The sequence below is a fragment of the Cryptomeria japonica genome, chromosome 2 (genome assembly GCF_030272615.1).
Source record: "Cryptomeria japonica chromosome 2, Sugi_1.0, whole genome shotgun sequence".
Lineage (NCBI taxonomy): Eukaryota > Viridiplantae > Streptophyta > Pinopsida > Cupressales > Cupressaceae > Cryptomeria > Cryptomeria japonica.
In genome coordinates, this window is record NC_081406.1 from 669,109,527 (window position 1) to 669,125,650 (window position 16,124).

Here is a 16,124-nt window from a genome sequence, read left to right on the forward strand (position 1 = left end):
TGTAACATCACACTACATACTTGTGTGTTCTGCACACACACCCCGTCTGTTGACAGGGGACCCCCTGTCCTTTTTGCCCTCGTATGAGAGAAATGAATGATTTTTTTGTAGTTCGAAGCCATCCCGACCCTGCAATCTCGAAGCAAAATTCGTGAATGTCATGCGAAGCCCGAGTTTTCAAAGGCAAACTTAGCCCTGTCGTAGGTTTTGAGAAAAAAGGAACAAAAATTGTGATTCTTGAATTGCCTTGCAAACCCGGAATAAACCCTTCATAATGCGAGAAAGCCAAAATCTCGCAGTTGCCCTAGAATGACCGACGGAATACCAAGATCTTGCATTTTGATTCAAAATGCCGAAGTTCCAAAGCTCACAAATCGGCTCATAGGGCCGAAATATAAGAAGGAGAAAATCGTGCAAAAAGCCCCATCAACCCCGAGTTTCACAGACACTAAAATCGTGAATTTCTTCCTTAGAGGCCAAATTGGTAATTCAAACCTAAATCGCGCGAAACCCCCATAGGCCGAAAATGTCAAAATAAGCATTCTCGCAAATTCGTCTGAAAGCCCGAAGTCATAGGGCGAATTCATTTTTTGCTATCGCGTTTGTCATCAAGCCTTCAAAGGCCGCAAGAATCAAGTTTGCACAAACACTTCATTTAGGCCAAAAACCAAAGCAAGTTCACAAAACCGGCTAATGAGCCGAAAATGAAAGAAGAGTCATTCAAGACTTCCAAATTGTGAAAGGGTCTTTCTAGACAAAAACTTCAAATAGCCCAAAATCACGCAACTTCTCTGCATAAGCCGGCAAGATAGAAGGGTTCAAATCATGCAAAGTCACCCTAAAGGCTGAAGATGTAAAAGGGAAATCTAAAGCACACAAAGAGAGCTTTGAGCCGAGGATAACAGAAAAAGACATCAAGTTCGTGCTATTTGACCGGGTAAGCCGAAATAAACAGCAAGTCGACATCGCAGAAGGGGAAATTTCGAGCATTTTCCCTAAAATGCAAACGTTGTCTTCTTGTCGGGCTTTCAAAAGCCAATGAAATGCCAAATTGGCAAATACCAAAAGAGCCAAATAAAATCGTCCAAATCAATTCAAGGGGCCGAGTTAAACTTAAATCGCACATTCTCCCCTTATAGGCCGAATTTCTCCCTTAAAGTAAAAAGATGAAATGAAAATACGAGGGGGGGCGTTAATTAATTATTATCACTTTGCCTAGGAGACCTGACTTTGACATTCACATAGGCATTTAAAATTCTTGCATTTTGGCGTAATAAGCCGAATTTTTGAAAGGTGTTTTCACCTTAAGGGCCGAGTTTTCTCCAACAGTGGTAAAGTGCAAAGACTTAGTCAAAATGAAAGTTCGCATTTTTCCCTAAGTGGCTGAATTTCACTATCGGAGAGGGGGCGTTTAAACAACGGAGCGCGACGTTGCCTGAAATAAATTTAATATGATCGTTAAATTAATTTATTTAATTTTTCAAATTGATTATTAAAAGTGGAATTCATTGTTTGTAGGAGGACATCAGGAAGAACGAGAGCGTCAACCTGAAACACAAATTGGAGATGCGATCGTGAGCGATGCCAGGAAGCAAGAATGCAAGAACGCACTACAAGGCGCAAGGTCAAAACGACAAAGCATGGGGAAGCGCATCATCACCTGAACTGCAAAGTTGAGATCTCCCCTCAAGATCAAAGACGAAGAACATTCAGAATGCAATGAGTGTGTGCATTCTCAGAACGATACACAGCTGGGTTTAATTCTAGAAATTCAGTTTAAAAAATTGAAATTGTTTATTGTAAAAAGAGAACTACTTGTGGGTCTCCTCTAATGAATTCAAAATGAGGGGACACAAGTTAGTTATTCCCAGCTACTAGGTGGACCGAATTGATGCCAAACAATTGTAGGTAGTTGAAAATGTGGTTGGGGGATAACTAAGAATTGAGTAGGCATGGGTAAACGCTGTCAGGCTTCTAGAAGGAAGATCAAGGCCTTTGGATGCAGTCCATCCAGGTCCCCGGTTCGAATTGTAAAATCTATAAAAGGCAGAGGCCTTTCTTTTGTAAAGGGTTAGATTCTTGTTAGAGTTTTTTTGTAGACAGTTAGAATAGGTTAGAGTTTTGTAGAAGGTTAAATTTTAGTAGTAGCATAGAAATGCAGCAAAAATTGTTGTAATAAGCAGCTAGAATCAATATAATGGACATTGATTTGGTGTTTATCATCTTGGTTTTAGTCTGTTTGCATGGTTTCCTTCAGCAGTTTAGATAGATCCTTTTGGTGTGCAGGTATTTGATGGATTCAGGCTCATACCATTGAGGATATGTTGATTGTGTATCCTTGTGTATGGTTAGTTTGGGCCATTAAAATTGTGTTTAGTTCAATTGCAAGTGTTCATCTGAGCTGCGCCAGAATTGGGTGCTTAGCCATCCACCTGCAGTCTGAAAATCTTCCAAGTCCCCTTGAAGATTGCACCGTTCCTGCAAGGTTGTGAGCTATTTTGGCCAAGCAGGGATTGGTTATGTTGAATCCGTCTACCCGCATACCAGTCTTGTTAATTTTAGGTCCCCTATCCCTTCTCTTTTGCTTTTATTTCATAGTTTGAGAATCAGATGCAAACCAACTTGTTGCAAAACGTAAGTCCCCTTGTGCTCCCAGCAAAACACATCGATTGTTGAGTTATCCCACAGTCAAGAACTGACATTTGGAACCTTGAGGTTGTCCCCTTTGATCGATTAAAAAAAGCATTAGGGCTTCCTTATACAAGAGAGGATAGGATACTCGGCGAGTAAATTCTATTCTGCATTGGCCGGATAGAGTCGTAGCAATGCGATTTTAGACACGTCAACAATACTTACATGACGTAAGAGTGAGAACCCACAACCATCCATCAATTAATCTAGACCAGTGCAATCATCAAAACCAAAATTTTCCTACTCAAACAACAAATGACTTATTGCAACTTTGTGTTTACACCTTGTGAGGAGGTCATGGCCTCTAAGAAAAACATGCCACATAATCTGTGTACCCCTTAGAACTTTTGAAAAAGAAATCTCTCAAGAAACTCCCCAAATATGCAAACAAGATGTATAGAGCTTCATCAACCATATGACGAAAAATATTTCACCTCATCTATTTCCACCATCCAAAAAGAAGGTGGGCCCTTACTCAAGAAGAGCACCCTTTCTCCCCCTCTCCATCCCCGAAAAATATCTTTTAAAATGGATGAGATGGAATAAAGACTCTGGTTACTCGAAGAAAGAGCAATGGTATGCAAATTCATGGGACCCTTCCCAAAACTAAAGACTATAGCCACTTGGTTTCAAGAGAACTAGACTCAAAAAATGTGAAACTATTGATAATGCCCAAAGAATACTTGTGTCATAACCCCTCTTTGGACATAGGATTAAATAAAGATGATAATTAAAACATTTGTTGATTAACATTTAATAATAATGGAAAATCGTCTCATTTATGAGACTTCATGATTTTCCTTTAATATATAATTATTAATATTTATTATTTTTATGATTATTATTTATTATTATTGTTTTATTTTAATGTAATGTTCATATTTCAATTATTAATATTATATTAACTATTAAAGAAGTTTTACCATTAAAACATAAAAATTAAATTACATTAAATATCAATACACTTATTTAATACTGATTAACCATTCATTTATTTCTATCAGCAATCTATTATTGAATAATGAATAACCATTTATCTCTATAATAATAAATTATTAAATACCATTTACCTCCATAGTAATAAATTATTAAATAAAATATTGATTTCCAGTCAATATTAAATACTATTAAATAACTATTAAATAAACACCTAGTGGCAGACCAAATCTGACACATGTCAGATTTGTCTGCCTTTGCAAACATGTATAAAAGAAACAAGGAAAGCTACGTAGCAAAGATAGGGTGATATTCAACAAGAGTGGTGTCATAAGGCTACGATTTGTCTCCAAAAGAATGCTTTAACCGGGACCAAGTATAATGATTAAGCGATGTCGGTGTCCACCAAATCTTCTTTTCAACGCATGTGAAACTAAGGCTTCGATTAGACCTGAATAAAAATAACAAATAATAATAATTACCGAAGGGTGCGGGTTGAGTAATAAACCGATTTGTTTAAGTTGAAGAGAGGTATCTCTTAAATGATGTAACTATTCAACAAGATATAAGATGGCAATTAAGATCTCTTCCATCAGGGCATCGGGGATAGTTACAGATCGGGTAAAGAATTCTAACAGCGACTTCGTATTAAATGTAGCAAATACCCCAGAAGATTCATGGTAATGTGACTACAACAGGAATAGTTTGTATATCATTGATAAGCAGTAATTAAAGACCACTGCACATTAAATAGGCAATCAGCATATGCAGCGAATCTTATAATGATTAAAAAATAATCACTGAGAAGGTGGTAATATCGTTAACAACAATTCATATTAAGGAGCAAGCCTGAAACAATAAAGAAGAGCATGACTTGATCAACCAAGTAATTCCATGAGCAGCGATTAAGATAATTAAGATTACCTTTGGCATCGGTTTATAAAAAAGGTGCAAATGCTAAGGAGAGGCAAGTCAGTAATTAAAGGATAATAAACAGTAACAAAGATGTGTATGAGTTAACAATTGTGTTTATTAATAAACAAAGAGATATGACTCCTCAAATGAAGTGAGGTGACCCTTATGGAAATTAAAGATATAAAATAGAATGAGAGACATGTGGAAAGGGGAAGGATGTATCTTTCTTATCCAAGTCTGAGTGCCCAAGTAGAGCAGGAGAAATACCAAGCTTGGATGCATGAGGAAAAATATATTAAAAAAAGGAATATATTTGGGAGAGTGGGTTGTAAGTGTATTAAAAGAAGATAGTTGGAGTACATTCATTACATAAAAGATTAATTGAAAAGTGTATATGATAAGCAGATTACAAGGAGGACATTGTGATCTCTATAAATCAGACTTGTGACCAGATCTATAGTAGTCTCAAAGGTGATATAAAGAACATCTTTGTGAAGAGAATTGTGTGGGAGACTTATAGTCATTTCAAAACATTGGAAGATCAAGTTGAAAGGGAGAACTATAGCATAAGTTGTTGAGAATCTATTTTATTATGACTCCAATCTGAGGGCTCAGTTGGGCAGCAGCAATGTCATATATCTCAAGATTACAAATCAGAGAAAATTGTCAAGATAAGTTCCATCCTCCAAACTAATCTTAGAATTTTAAGTTAATTATTATAATGAAATGTATTCAGTTTAGTTAGAATTATTTTATTAATATATTTTAACACTCACTTTAAGTTAGAATTGTTGTCTTGGGACTAAATTAGGGTAAATCCCAAAAGGGGACATTACAACTTGCACCTTTTCTTACCAAAAATAAAAGAGACCAACTTTACCAAAGAACCCCACTGTTCATGAAAAAGTCCAGTCTCTTCATAAAACATTGAGCACCAACCATCAATCCAACAAAGTACCTACTAAGGACCAAGTACGGTTTCACTCTCACTACAACTACCATTACTTAGCAGTGAATACTGGAAAGAATAATGTCCCAGAAAGATCAAGAGTGCTATAAAGGAATACATTGTGGCATACCAATTCACAAGGAAACCAAGACTCTTAGACTATACTGATATAGACAAAAAATCCTTGTCTTACCAGAAGGAAGATTAATGCAGCTCTCTTAAATTAACTTCTATTGCAAATTAATTTGTTATCAAACACAACTTAAAACTTCAAAATCCCAATGCTTATTTAATTCAACCAGGAAACAAGATGTTCAATTCCCAATCTACAAAATAAAAAAATTAATTGTTTTCACATGCCAAAGCTTATATTTTCATTTGTTTACTATATACACCCCTTTCACTTAAACTTTCATCTGTTTATCCCAACATAGTAGCTCACTGGAATATGTAATTTCTTGTCCTCCACATATTAACTCTCTCAATTGACCTTGGCCTGGTTGAGTTTATTTGAATGACTCTATTTTGTTTGATTGCAATTACATTCATTCTTTCCCCTTTACGCAGCAAAGTCATATTCACAGTTTTTACTTCCCCATGCTATGTATGCTCAGTTCTTTACCAGGCAACATTCTTTACTCCCTGCCTCACCAAGCAACTCTTCTAACTTTCCTATGCAACTGGAAATTCACTATCATCAATGTCTATTTTCTTATTCTTATCTTAGCAATGTTCTTTTGTCCTCTTGGAACTCTGATCTTTATGAATTTTTATCTGCAATTTCATTTCCCAATTCTTTTCTCGGGATGCATCTGTTTCTCTTCTTCTTGCGCAGCTCCATTGATTTTCCCTCTTATCTCCTAAGCCTCTTCTTACTCTCCACTTCAACATTGCTACATGCCCCTTGAAATCTTCCCTTCTTCTGTTCGCAGACCATTCAACTTTCTCTTTACTTCTTTTAAGACGCTCTGTTTTCTATCTATTTTAGTGGTGTTTTATATCTTTGCATTTTTTTTATTTAAGTTGAAAGCAAATTTTTCAACTCCCTGCACATGTAAGCCCAAACGAACCTCCATATTGTCCCGACACTTTGCATTCTTCTTGTCTTTTCAACTGCCTCCAACTCCATATTCAGTGTTGTCTTTGTAGAAAATTAAAATTAAATTTGTTTTCCCTTTGAAGTGTGCAACCTATTTTAAAAATGAAAAATTGATGCAAGATCTACAGCCTTCCCCGGATGCTCTTGCATCATATGCACCCGGTAGGAAGTTTGTGAGCATAGCTCACAAAAATGGGGTGGAATGGTTGAACCATTCTTTTAGATTGACAACAATCTGCAGCGAACCCCTGTCACTAAAACAATCACCATGAATTCAATTTTTCTTCTTCTTCTTCCAGCACCTAGCCAGAACAATCATCACTCTTCTCCAATAATTTAAAAACGTGGAATTGGCTCCACCATGTACTGACCTCCTGAACCAAATACTCTCTCCACTTCTCTCCTCTTTCATGGGTTTTGACCCACCACAAACCGACCAACTCCACCAAGTTTCACCTACAACATCCTCTATTGCTTCGAAATACAAACACACAGTATCTCCATACCAATCTGCAATTGAACAATCCTTTGTATCCACTATCTTCTGGCTTTTCTCAACAATATGCAAATCAATTTTTTTATTACACAATATAGAAAAATCAACATTTCCCTCTACTGCTGCAACGTCTTCTTCATCTCCTACAACTTCTTTGGGTAGCCCTACAGTCTACTACATCTTCTTTCTCATTTTCTTCACTCGAAATGAACAACTCTTCTATTTTAACGATCTCTTCTGCAAGCAATGAGTTTTCTTTTTCAAGTCCTTGATCAAACACGGGATCACTCTCTTCCTTGAGTTCTTCATCAAACATCCGATCTCCATTGATCACTGTATACTCACTCTTCACTTCATCTGCAACAAATTCCTCTTCCTTACTCTTTTCTTCAATGCCTTTCTCTTGGCATGCTGCTGCTGCACTTCTCTTCATATTCATTATTCAACAAGTTTAATCTTTGTCTTCCTCAAACTCATCATCAGACTTGGGACCATTATTATCCATGAATTTGGTCTGCAAACATTCTTCACCTGCTTCACATAACCCACTCCATTCACATGTTATCACTGCAACCTATGCCTCATTATCTTCCCCACTTGTGTGGGCTGCCCCCACATGCTCATCACTCCATTTAACCCCTATCACAGGGCTGCAACATATCTTCTCTTGGCTTTTCTTTTCGCTGTCCTCTTTCAAGAGAACATTCCTCACCTCAATTCTCTCTTCGTCACAAGACAGATTCACTTCTCCACACTCATTCACCTCCTTCCTCAGGATAACACTTTATCCTCTCCACGTGCCATTCATCTTCACACTTCCCATCTGCTGTCCAACCACCTGCACATGCTTCCCTCACATACATTTTCTCCTCAATTTTAACTTCTCCATTTTGCCCACGCTCAAGGGCGTCCATTCTTGCTCCAAATTTCTTGAATTCTTCACAAAGTCACTCCAATCCTTCATGAAGCCTTCTATTTTCCACTTCTTCCCAATACTCTTCCCAAATAAGATTTTTACAAATCTTCTAATGACCCATCTTGTCCTATTCTTTGAAGACATCTCACTCACTGTTGCAGTCTTCACAAACACTTCTCACATACCCTACAATCTACAAGAACTATTTCCTCTGTGACTTCCTCGCACTCGCTTAACCTCTACCCAACAAAGACTCTAGAAGATGAACCTCTTCAAGACCTCTTCTACCCACTTCCTCTCGGTGGAAGAAGTTTGTACACCTTCTACCTATCTTTATCTTTGTTGGAGGATAACAACAAACACATACTACACCCATAGATCTTGGTGCTAGATTGCCTCATGTTCGGCGCTATTTTTGCATGCTCAGGAACTCCTGCTCTGATACCAAATGATGCAGACGAAAAAATCCTTGTCTTATTGAGATGGAAGATTAATGCAGCTCTCTCAAATTAACTTCTATTGCAAATTAATTTGTTAACAAACACTACTAAAAACTTCAAAATCCCAATGCTTATTTAATTCAACCAGGAAATGAAATGTTCAATTCTCAGTCTACAAAATCAAAACTTTAATTATTTTCAAATGCAAAAGCTTATATTTTCATTTGTTTACCATATACGCCCCTTTCACTTAATCTTTCATCTGTGCCATCCCCAGCTGCAGTTTCGTTTCAATAAGTAGATCGGACTAATCATCGGCGAAGCACCCTACGGGCAAGGTGTAAAACAAAGAAAGGTTCGAATCTTCAAGATCAAAGGCCCTTTTCAAGCTCATTTTATTCCCCTGCTCCTTCATCTTCCTCCCCTCCGGAAAGGCCGGGGAGAAGTGAGTCAGCGAATCGAGAGTCCCCGGTTAGCAGATCGTTGGAATATGTAATTTCTTGTCCTCCACATATTAAATCTCTCAGTTGACCTTGGCCTAGCCGAGTTTATTTGAATGACTCTATTTTGTTTGATTGCAACTAAATTCATTCTTTCCCTTTTATGCAGCAATGTCATATTCACATTTTTTATTTCCCCACGCTCTGTATGCTTTGTTCTTTACCAGGCAACATTCTTTAGTCCCTTCCTTACCAAGCAACTCTTCTAACTTTCCTACGCAACAGGAAATTCACTATCATCAATGTCTATTTTCTTATTCTTACCTTAGCGCTGTCTTCTTTTGTCCTCTTCAGCCTCTGGTCTTTTATTGACTTTTATCTGCAATTTCATCTCCCAATTCTTTTCTTGGGATGCATTTGTTTATCTTCTTCTTGCGCAGCTCCATCGCTTTTCCCTCTTATCTCCTACGCCTGTTCTTACTCCCTACTTCAACACTATTGTGTACCCCTTGAAATCTTCCCTTCTCAACACAGACCCTTCAACTTTCTCTTTTCTTATTTTGAGGCGCTTTGTTTTCTATCTATTTTAGCGATGTTTATATCTTTGCATTTTTTCTATTTAAGTTGAAAGCTAGGTTATCGGTTCGGGTTCGAAGAACCAGTACACCAGTATGGCAAAATTTTGAAAAGGGGTCTGGGTTCATTAGTACAAAAACATGTAAATTATATATATATATATATATATATATATATATATATATATATTTTTTTTTTTGAGCAGCCAATAAGCATGAATTAAGATTAGCATGTCACATAGCATCATATAAACGACAAAACAAACATAAACTTGTAATCATAGCATCATGATCATACCATAATAGCATCATATACATCAAATTTAATATCAAAATGACAAAATATTCAAGTATCATTGTTTCAACTTTCAACAATTTCAAGTTTAATCATCAAATGGATTCTCTAAATTTCTAATTCATCCTCCTCCTCATCCTCCTCATCATTGAAATTAGATGAGCCAATGCCACATGCACTTGCACTATAGGTTTGCTCGATATTCGAGTCATCAAGTGTTAATGCAAGAAGTTGAGAAGCGAGAGCATCCAAATCATTATGCTTTGGCTCTATATCCCACATCTTTGTTTCCCCTTGGGCATAGTCACGTTGTTTGTGTGAAAGAAGACGTGGGTTGGAATGCACATATACTAAATTCTCCGCTCTTTTTGATAGCAACCTATTGCGCTTTACTGAGTGGATGAAAGAGTATGTGCTCCAATTTCTTTCTGAAGCAGATGAACTAGCAACCTATGAAGACAAAGTAAACAATTAAAGTTATACATTTATAAAATTAAATTAAAAATTACTAGCAACCTATGAAGACAAAGTAAACTATAAATAAACTTGTGATAAATTTTAATTAATTAAACTTACTTGTGATAAAACTTTGACAGCGAGGGGTTGTAGGTGTTGGAAGCATGCGCCATGGAAGTACCACCAACTATGAGCATCCTTCTTGGATCTATGGCGAAGAGCATCAACACTTAAACCATTCCCATTTGCAAATTCTATGAACTCATTTGTAACAGTATCTCGCAAATCATCATCGGGATATAGTCGAAGAAATGCTGCCTTGCACCCATCAGATACTTCTAGATCTCTCCATGGTGGAATCCTTCTTGGTTTATCAAGAAATTGATTGCTATAATACTTTGGTGTCAAGGCATAAGCAAGAAGATGCAAAGGAGCGGTCATCTTATTCCACCTTTCAACAACAATTGCTTCCACTTCTTTGAAGAATTTCTCATTGGGGTCTTTCTCTCTTGCATTTATAGTGCACTTCATTTTTTCAAGCATTGAGTCAATGCCATCATAAATCTCACCAATGCAAGGCCTATCCATATCGGTATAGCGAATCATGCTCATAATGGGCTCAATGATACTAAGAAGATATGTCACAAGATCCTGCCATTTCTCATTCAATATCTGGTCCCTAATTTTTGCTGCCCTCTCACTGCTACTCTGCTTCCATACAGTCCAATTGGTGTTGATCACCATATTGCATAGTGCCACTGTAACTTTCACAAGTTGTCTTAAGACGATTGTGTTTGATGCAAAACGGGTCTCAGCAACCTATAACACAAATTAATGCCAAAATGATTAAAAAATAAAGCCAAACTTTAAAGAAGAATACACAATATAGCTTACACAATGATGTTATGAACATTGAAAATTAAAAAAATCTGAAAATGTAAAATTAAATTACTATTTCACTTACCTTCAATAGGTCCAAATTCAAAAAGGATCTAAAAATCCCTTGAGACATGTGGTGGTTTGTGATGAACATCTGGATGTCCTCAGCCTCTACATACACATCTCTGATCCATTTTATTTTAGTCCCAATCCTTTGTAGCATAAGATTGAGTGAATGTACCACACAAGGTGTCCAAAAGATGTGATCATAGCATTCCTCAACCAACAAACCAACAGCTCTACAATTTTTTGCATTGTCCATTATGACTTGGACAACATTGCGGGGTCCCACTGACTCAATGGCAGAGATGAGAATACTTGCAATAAATTGGCCATCTTTTACTTGGCCCTCACAATCCACAGCTTTCAAAAACATTGCCCCTTTAGGGGACACCGCTATGACATTGATCAAGGGACGATTTTTAGAATCTTTCCACCCATCTGAAACAATTGATACGCCTGTCTCAGCCCATGAATCCCTTATGGGTTTCAATGCATCTTCAACCCCCTTCACCTCTTTCTCCAATAATGTTCCACGTACCTTCTCATAACCTGGGCCCTTATACCCTCTTGGAGTTTTATTAACACTTTTCAACATTTGCTTCCAATATGGGGAGCAAACAACATTGAAAGCCAACCCGTTTGCATATATGCACCTTGCTACATCTTGGTCAGCAATGTCTCGACTCTCACTTTGAAATGTTGTTTCTAAAGGCCCCTTTGTTCTTTTGCGTGTCAAGGGTGATTCACTTTGAGGTTCAGTTGTGGAAAAGAAGGGGTCATTTTCTACTACAACATCGAGATTAGATGGGGCTTGCATTCCCCTTGTTTTCTTTGGTGCGGTTTGATTCAATTTGCAGGCTTCTCTCTCTTTTGCCTCCTCATGCTCCCTAATATATTTCATCACTGTCTCATCTGGTATAGGTTTACCATCTTTTCCAGGACATCTTTTTGATGCCTCTTCCTTTTATTCCACACAAATGGCCTACCACCCGATAGTATGAACTATTACGTTCCATACCACATCCTTGACATCTCCAACGAAATCCCCCACCTCCTGGAAGTGGTCTTATAATGTCAACATACTTCCGTAGGGGAGAATTTGGATCATTTCATTGTTTTAATTGTTCATTGCCAATGGAGGAAGAGGTAGATGCCATTCTAGTTACTATGGCAAGAAATAATATGAACATATTCAAAATAAAAAACAAAAACAAAAAAATGAAAAACAATTAATGTTTCATGTTTGACAATTTATGAAACAAACATAGTTGAAAAAAAATGTTCAAAAACCTACCTCTTGCAGCCAATGGGAGCTTGCAAATGTGTGGAAATGATGCTACATGTTGGTTGAAAATTTTGTACACGGGGAAATATACAAAATTGTGGCTTCAACCACAATGTGTGAGTATAAACTCTCCTAATTAAGGGGAGGCTCCCCCTATCTATCTAATACTAAAACTAAAATAGGATGGAACAACAGTCTTTCTTCTTTTTTCAAGAAAGCCAATATCCGTTTCTCTCCACAGAAAAGTGATAGCAATTTAACGTAAAACAACAATAACAACTTTTGAAATAAAATGAGAGAAAGGAAATGAAGTTTCCTAAAAGCTCAAAGACTTCCGTCACTTCCTTCGGGATGGGACAACAATATCAAGCTCAAAGTCTTGAATATGTGAAGTCCTATCTACCCTTTTCTATACTAATAATAACAAGAACAAAATATAACAGCACAAAGTCTGAAATAACTTATTCCTTTCTACACAAAATAGCAAGAACTAGTGTGAGCTCAAAGTCTCGCAGCTATTTCCTATAACAAAATCTACTTCTAATCTCTCTCAAGAACAAGTGTAAGCACAAAGTCTTGTAGCTTCTCTCAATAGAACTTCTATTCTTACTAAAATTAATCTCCAATACTTGCAGCATAAAGTCTGCAAATAGAATTTGATTAAGCTCTTTAAGAGACACTTGCAAGAAAGACACTATTGAGCACAAACTCAAGAATGTAGAACAAAGTCTCAACAATTGAGCAATCTTCTTCTATTCTTTCAATTCTTCAATTTACACATAAAAGCTCAAAGACTTCTTTGCTGCAAATTTGGCAGAGTTTTTGCTTGCTTTCAAAAAGATAAAAAATTACAATAGACGCCCTCAAGTATTTATAGGAGAGGAGTCTTGAGAAAAAGGTGGGAGGATCCCAATTAACTTGAGAAATTCTCTCAACCACCATGACTTATTCAACAACTAACTAAGATTTATTCAAGGTTACAAGTCCTGTTCTAAATTGACTTGTAATCAGTTTACTTGTAATTACAAAAGTGCAAGTGATGACTTGCTTTTCACAAAAATGCTTTTACAAGTAAACATGTCAAAAAGGAAATTACAGCTATGAAATTACAATTCTGAAAATACAACCAAGTGTTGAAAAACACTTAAGTTGCGGCATGTTTGGATATGAATCCTTCGAACTTCTGGATAACCGTAACTCAGCACAATTTGACTCGTGGGTGTTCTTGGCAACAATCATGGTCTTTACAATGGTATCATGGCACTGAAGAAGCATAGAGTTGTTCTTCTCCAAAGTGGACGGGATTTCCTGCAAGAAGATTTGATGTTTCATCAAAACTTGAATTGAGGCAGCTAAAAATTGCTCACTCCACTCATTATGAATCTTCATCTGTAGATTTGCGAGAACTTCTTCTTCTGGTAGCAACTCCCCATTCTGACCCATGATATTGCAAGAGGCCTTCTCACAGCGAGAAACAACACCTTGGAATACTTCAACTCGAAATCTCATTGCGTCATCAATATCTTCAATGAGGGATTTGAGAACGAGGGCTTTGTTCTCTAGGAGCTCTTCAAATTCTAGATACATGACCCTAGAAGGAATAATGTCATGCTCCTGAAGAAAACTCAACTATTGTTGAGGCATCTTGCGCCAAACCGTCAAGCTACCTTCAACCCTTTCCAAGTTCAATTTGAAAGTCTCAGAATTATGATTCAAGTTTTCTTCAATGGTCTCCAACTTAACCATCATTTGGAATATGTCTTTCAGCACTTGCGCACACAAATCATGAAGTTGATCCACCCAAGAGTCCAACGCTTGTACATTCTAAGCAACTCTTTCAACTCCTCGGACTGGTTCCTGTGCACTTGTGAAAGTTGAAGGATTGTACCCTTCACTTGAAGACTTGGTAATCTTTTGGATTTCTGCCATAAGTTGCACATTTTCCTCTTCTAGCTTATCTTTCTTTGCTAGAAGTTCATCACACCGCTGCACCAATGAGGCTACTAACTGTTGAGCATCATGTTTGACCACCTCATGCGTTTGTTTGCCCACCTCCACCCTTGTGATCTTGTAATCAGCAGCTTGCATCTCTTCACGTGGCTTGTCTACAATTGGCTCAACAATTTCAGCCACTTTCATCCCGTTACTATCAACTGTTACCCTTGAGATCATCTTAGCCCTTTTGGAAACCTTGGGTTTTGATTGCTTGAGATGCTGGAAATCAAAAATGTCAGGAGAGATTTCTTGCTTCTTTCTTTAAGGTGTAAAAGAACTAAGCCATGGAGGTAAAGTCATCAACTCTCCTTGAGCAACGGCTAAAAGTGAGGGAGAAGCAGTTTCTGTTTGAACAACAATCCTCATCCTGAGAGAAGTTACTGTTTGGATGGCAACTATAGACTGCTTAGTAATCAAAGGGCGTGACGATTGCATTATGAACTCTTCAAAACCGGAAATGGAAGTATCAATCTCAAACAAAGGGGCATATGCAGGATTATCCCCAGAGATATTCATCAAATTCTCTTGACAATGATCAAGAGACGACTCAGTTGTTGAAATTGGAATGACCCTCTGAGGAGATTCACCCGCTGAAACAGGAACAATATGAACAGTGGAAAAAGCATCCATATTTGCATCAAGAGAAGACATAGGTAATTCTAGAGGAGTCTTAGGGTGAACTTCATGCGGTGACTCCAAAATGGGTGACTCGGGAGCATTGTCTAATTGTAGTTCCTCCTCTGGATCTTCAGCATCTATCACATGAACATGGAGCTGGGATTTTTCCTTTCCTCGAACTGTCACTTCCTGAGGAGGAAGTACCATCGCCCGTCTAAACCGCAGCTTGATTCTTGTGCCCGAAGATGATGCACCTTCCTTGTTATCTATCTGGATTTCAGACTTTCGTTCGAGAGGTCCTGTAGAATCATCTTCTTTTCCAACCTTGATCTTAATGAGTCTACCGTTATTTTTGAGCCAAGCGTTAGTGTTAGCTAAGATAGGCCGAAATCTGTCAAGAATGGAAGCACCCTCCTTATGTGACCAATGAATTGATGGAAGTGGTGCTTCATCGACTCTCTTTTCAACATACTCTGAATCGAGTACATTTCCATCATCAATCATTCCTTGCGGAATGTCCACCAGGTTCAAATCAACAATTTGGTCAAGGGTGAGCCTGCAATAATCCATCTTACAGACTTATTTCTCTGTACGGAGATCCACCCAAATATCCTCTATGCGATGCACATGTATGAAGGACTTTTTGATCCTCTCCTTCATACCTCGGTAGTCGAAATCTACTCTTGACTTGAACCTTTTGAGTTTTATCTCCTGCATTTCGGTCTCCATGGCTTTGGCTTTGGTGGATGTAATGAGGGAGTACCAGCCAATCTTCAATGGGTTAGTTGTAGAAATCCCCATCCCAACCTTATGCCTGACATATTGATGTGCATGAACAACCATGATCTGTCTTCCCAACTTGTTGATGTGTCTTTTGTACATGACCAAACACAAAATAAAATACCTAAAGGTACCTTATCCTCTCTGGAATAAAGCTTCTCCGAATGCTGAAGATCTCGCAGAAGGATCAATCGGAGTAGCTCCAAGGTTCTAATTGTAGGTTCTCTACGTGTGGATAGGCTCTTGTGGTATGATGTGATTTTGCTGGAATCACAAGGGGACTTACATTCGAAGAC

The 16,124-nt window shown here is 37.7% G+C and overlaps 2 protein-coding genes across 3 annotated transcripts in view; both read right to left on the minus strand.

The window, feature by feature from the left end:
• LOC131034015 (thylakoid lumenal 29 kDa protein, chloroplastic) overlaps positions 1-16,124 on the minus strand; it is a 127,626-nt gene that overhangs the window by 21,905 nt on the left and 89,597 nt on the right. The window lies entirely within an intron of this gene.
• On the minus strand, positions 9,825-11,023 carry LOC131034016 (uncharacterized). Its single transcript, XM_057965355.1, has 2 exons — positions 10,329-11,023; positions 9,825-10,202 (listed from the first exon to the last, which is right to left on the minus strand). Exons 1-2 carry the CDS (start codon positions 10,950-10,952, stop codon positions 9,861-9,863), a joined length of 966 nt encoding a protein of 321 aa, XP_057821338.1. The 5' UTR covers positions 10,953-11,023; the 3' UTR covers positions 9,825-9,860.

Bases quoted from the DNA above. Each gene is read 5' to 3' on its own strand.
- LOC131034016 (XM_057965355.1), bottom strand. From the start codon at position 10,952: ATGGTGATCAACACCAATTGGACTGTATGGAAGCAGAGTAGCAGTGAG. The intron at 10,203-10,328 runs GTAAGTTTAATT...TTGTCTTCATAG, and splicing joins CTGTCAAAGTTTTATCACAA to GTTGCTAGTTCATCTGCTTC.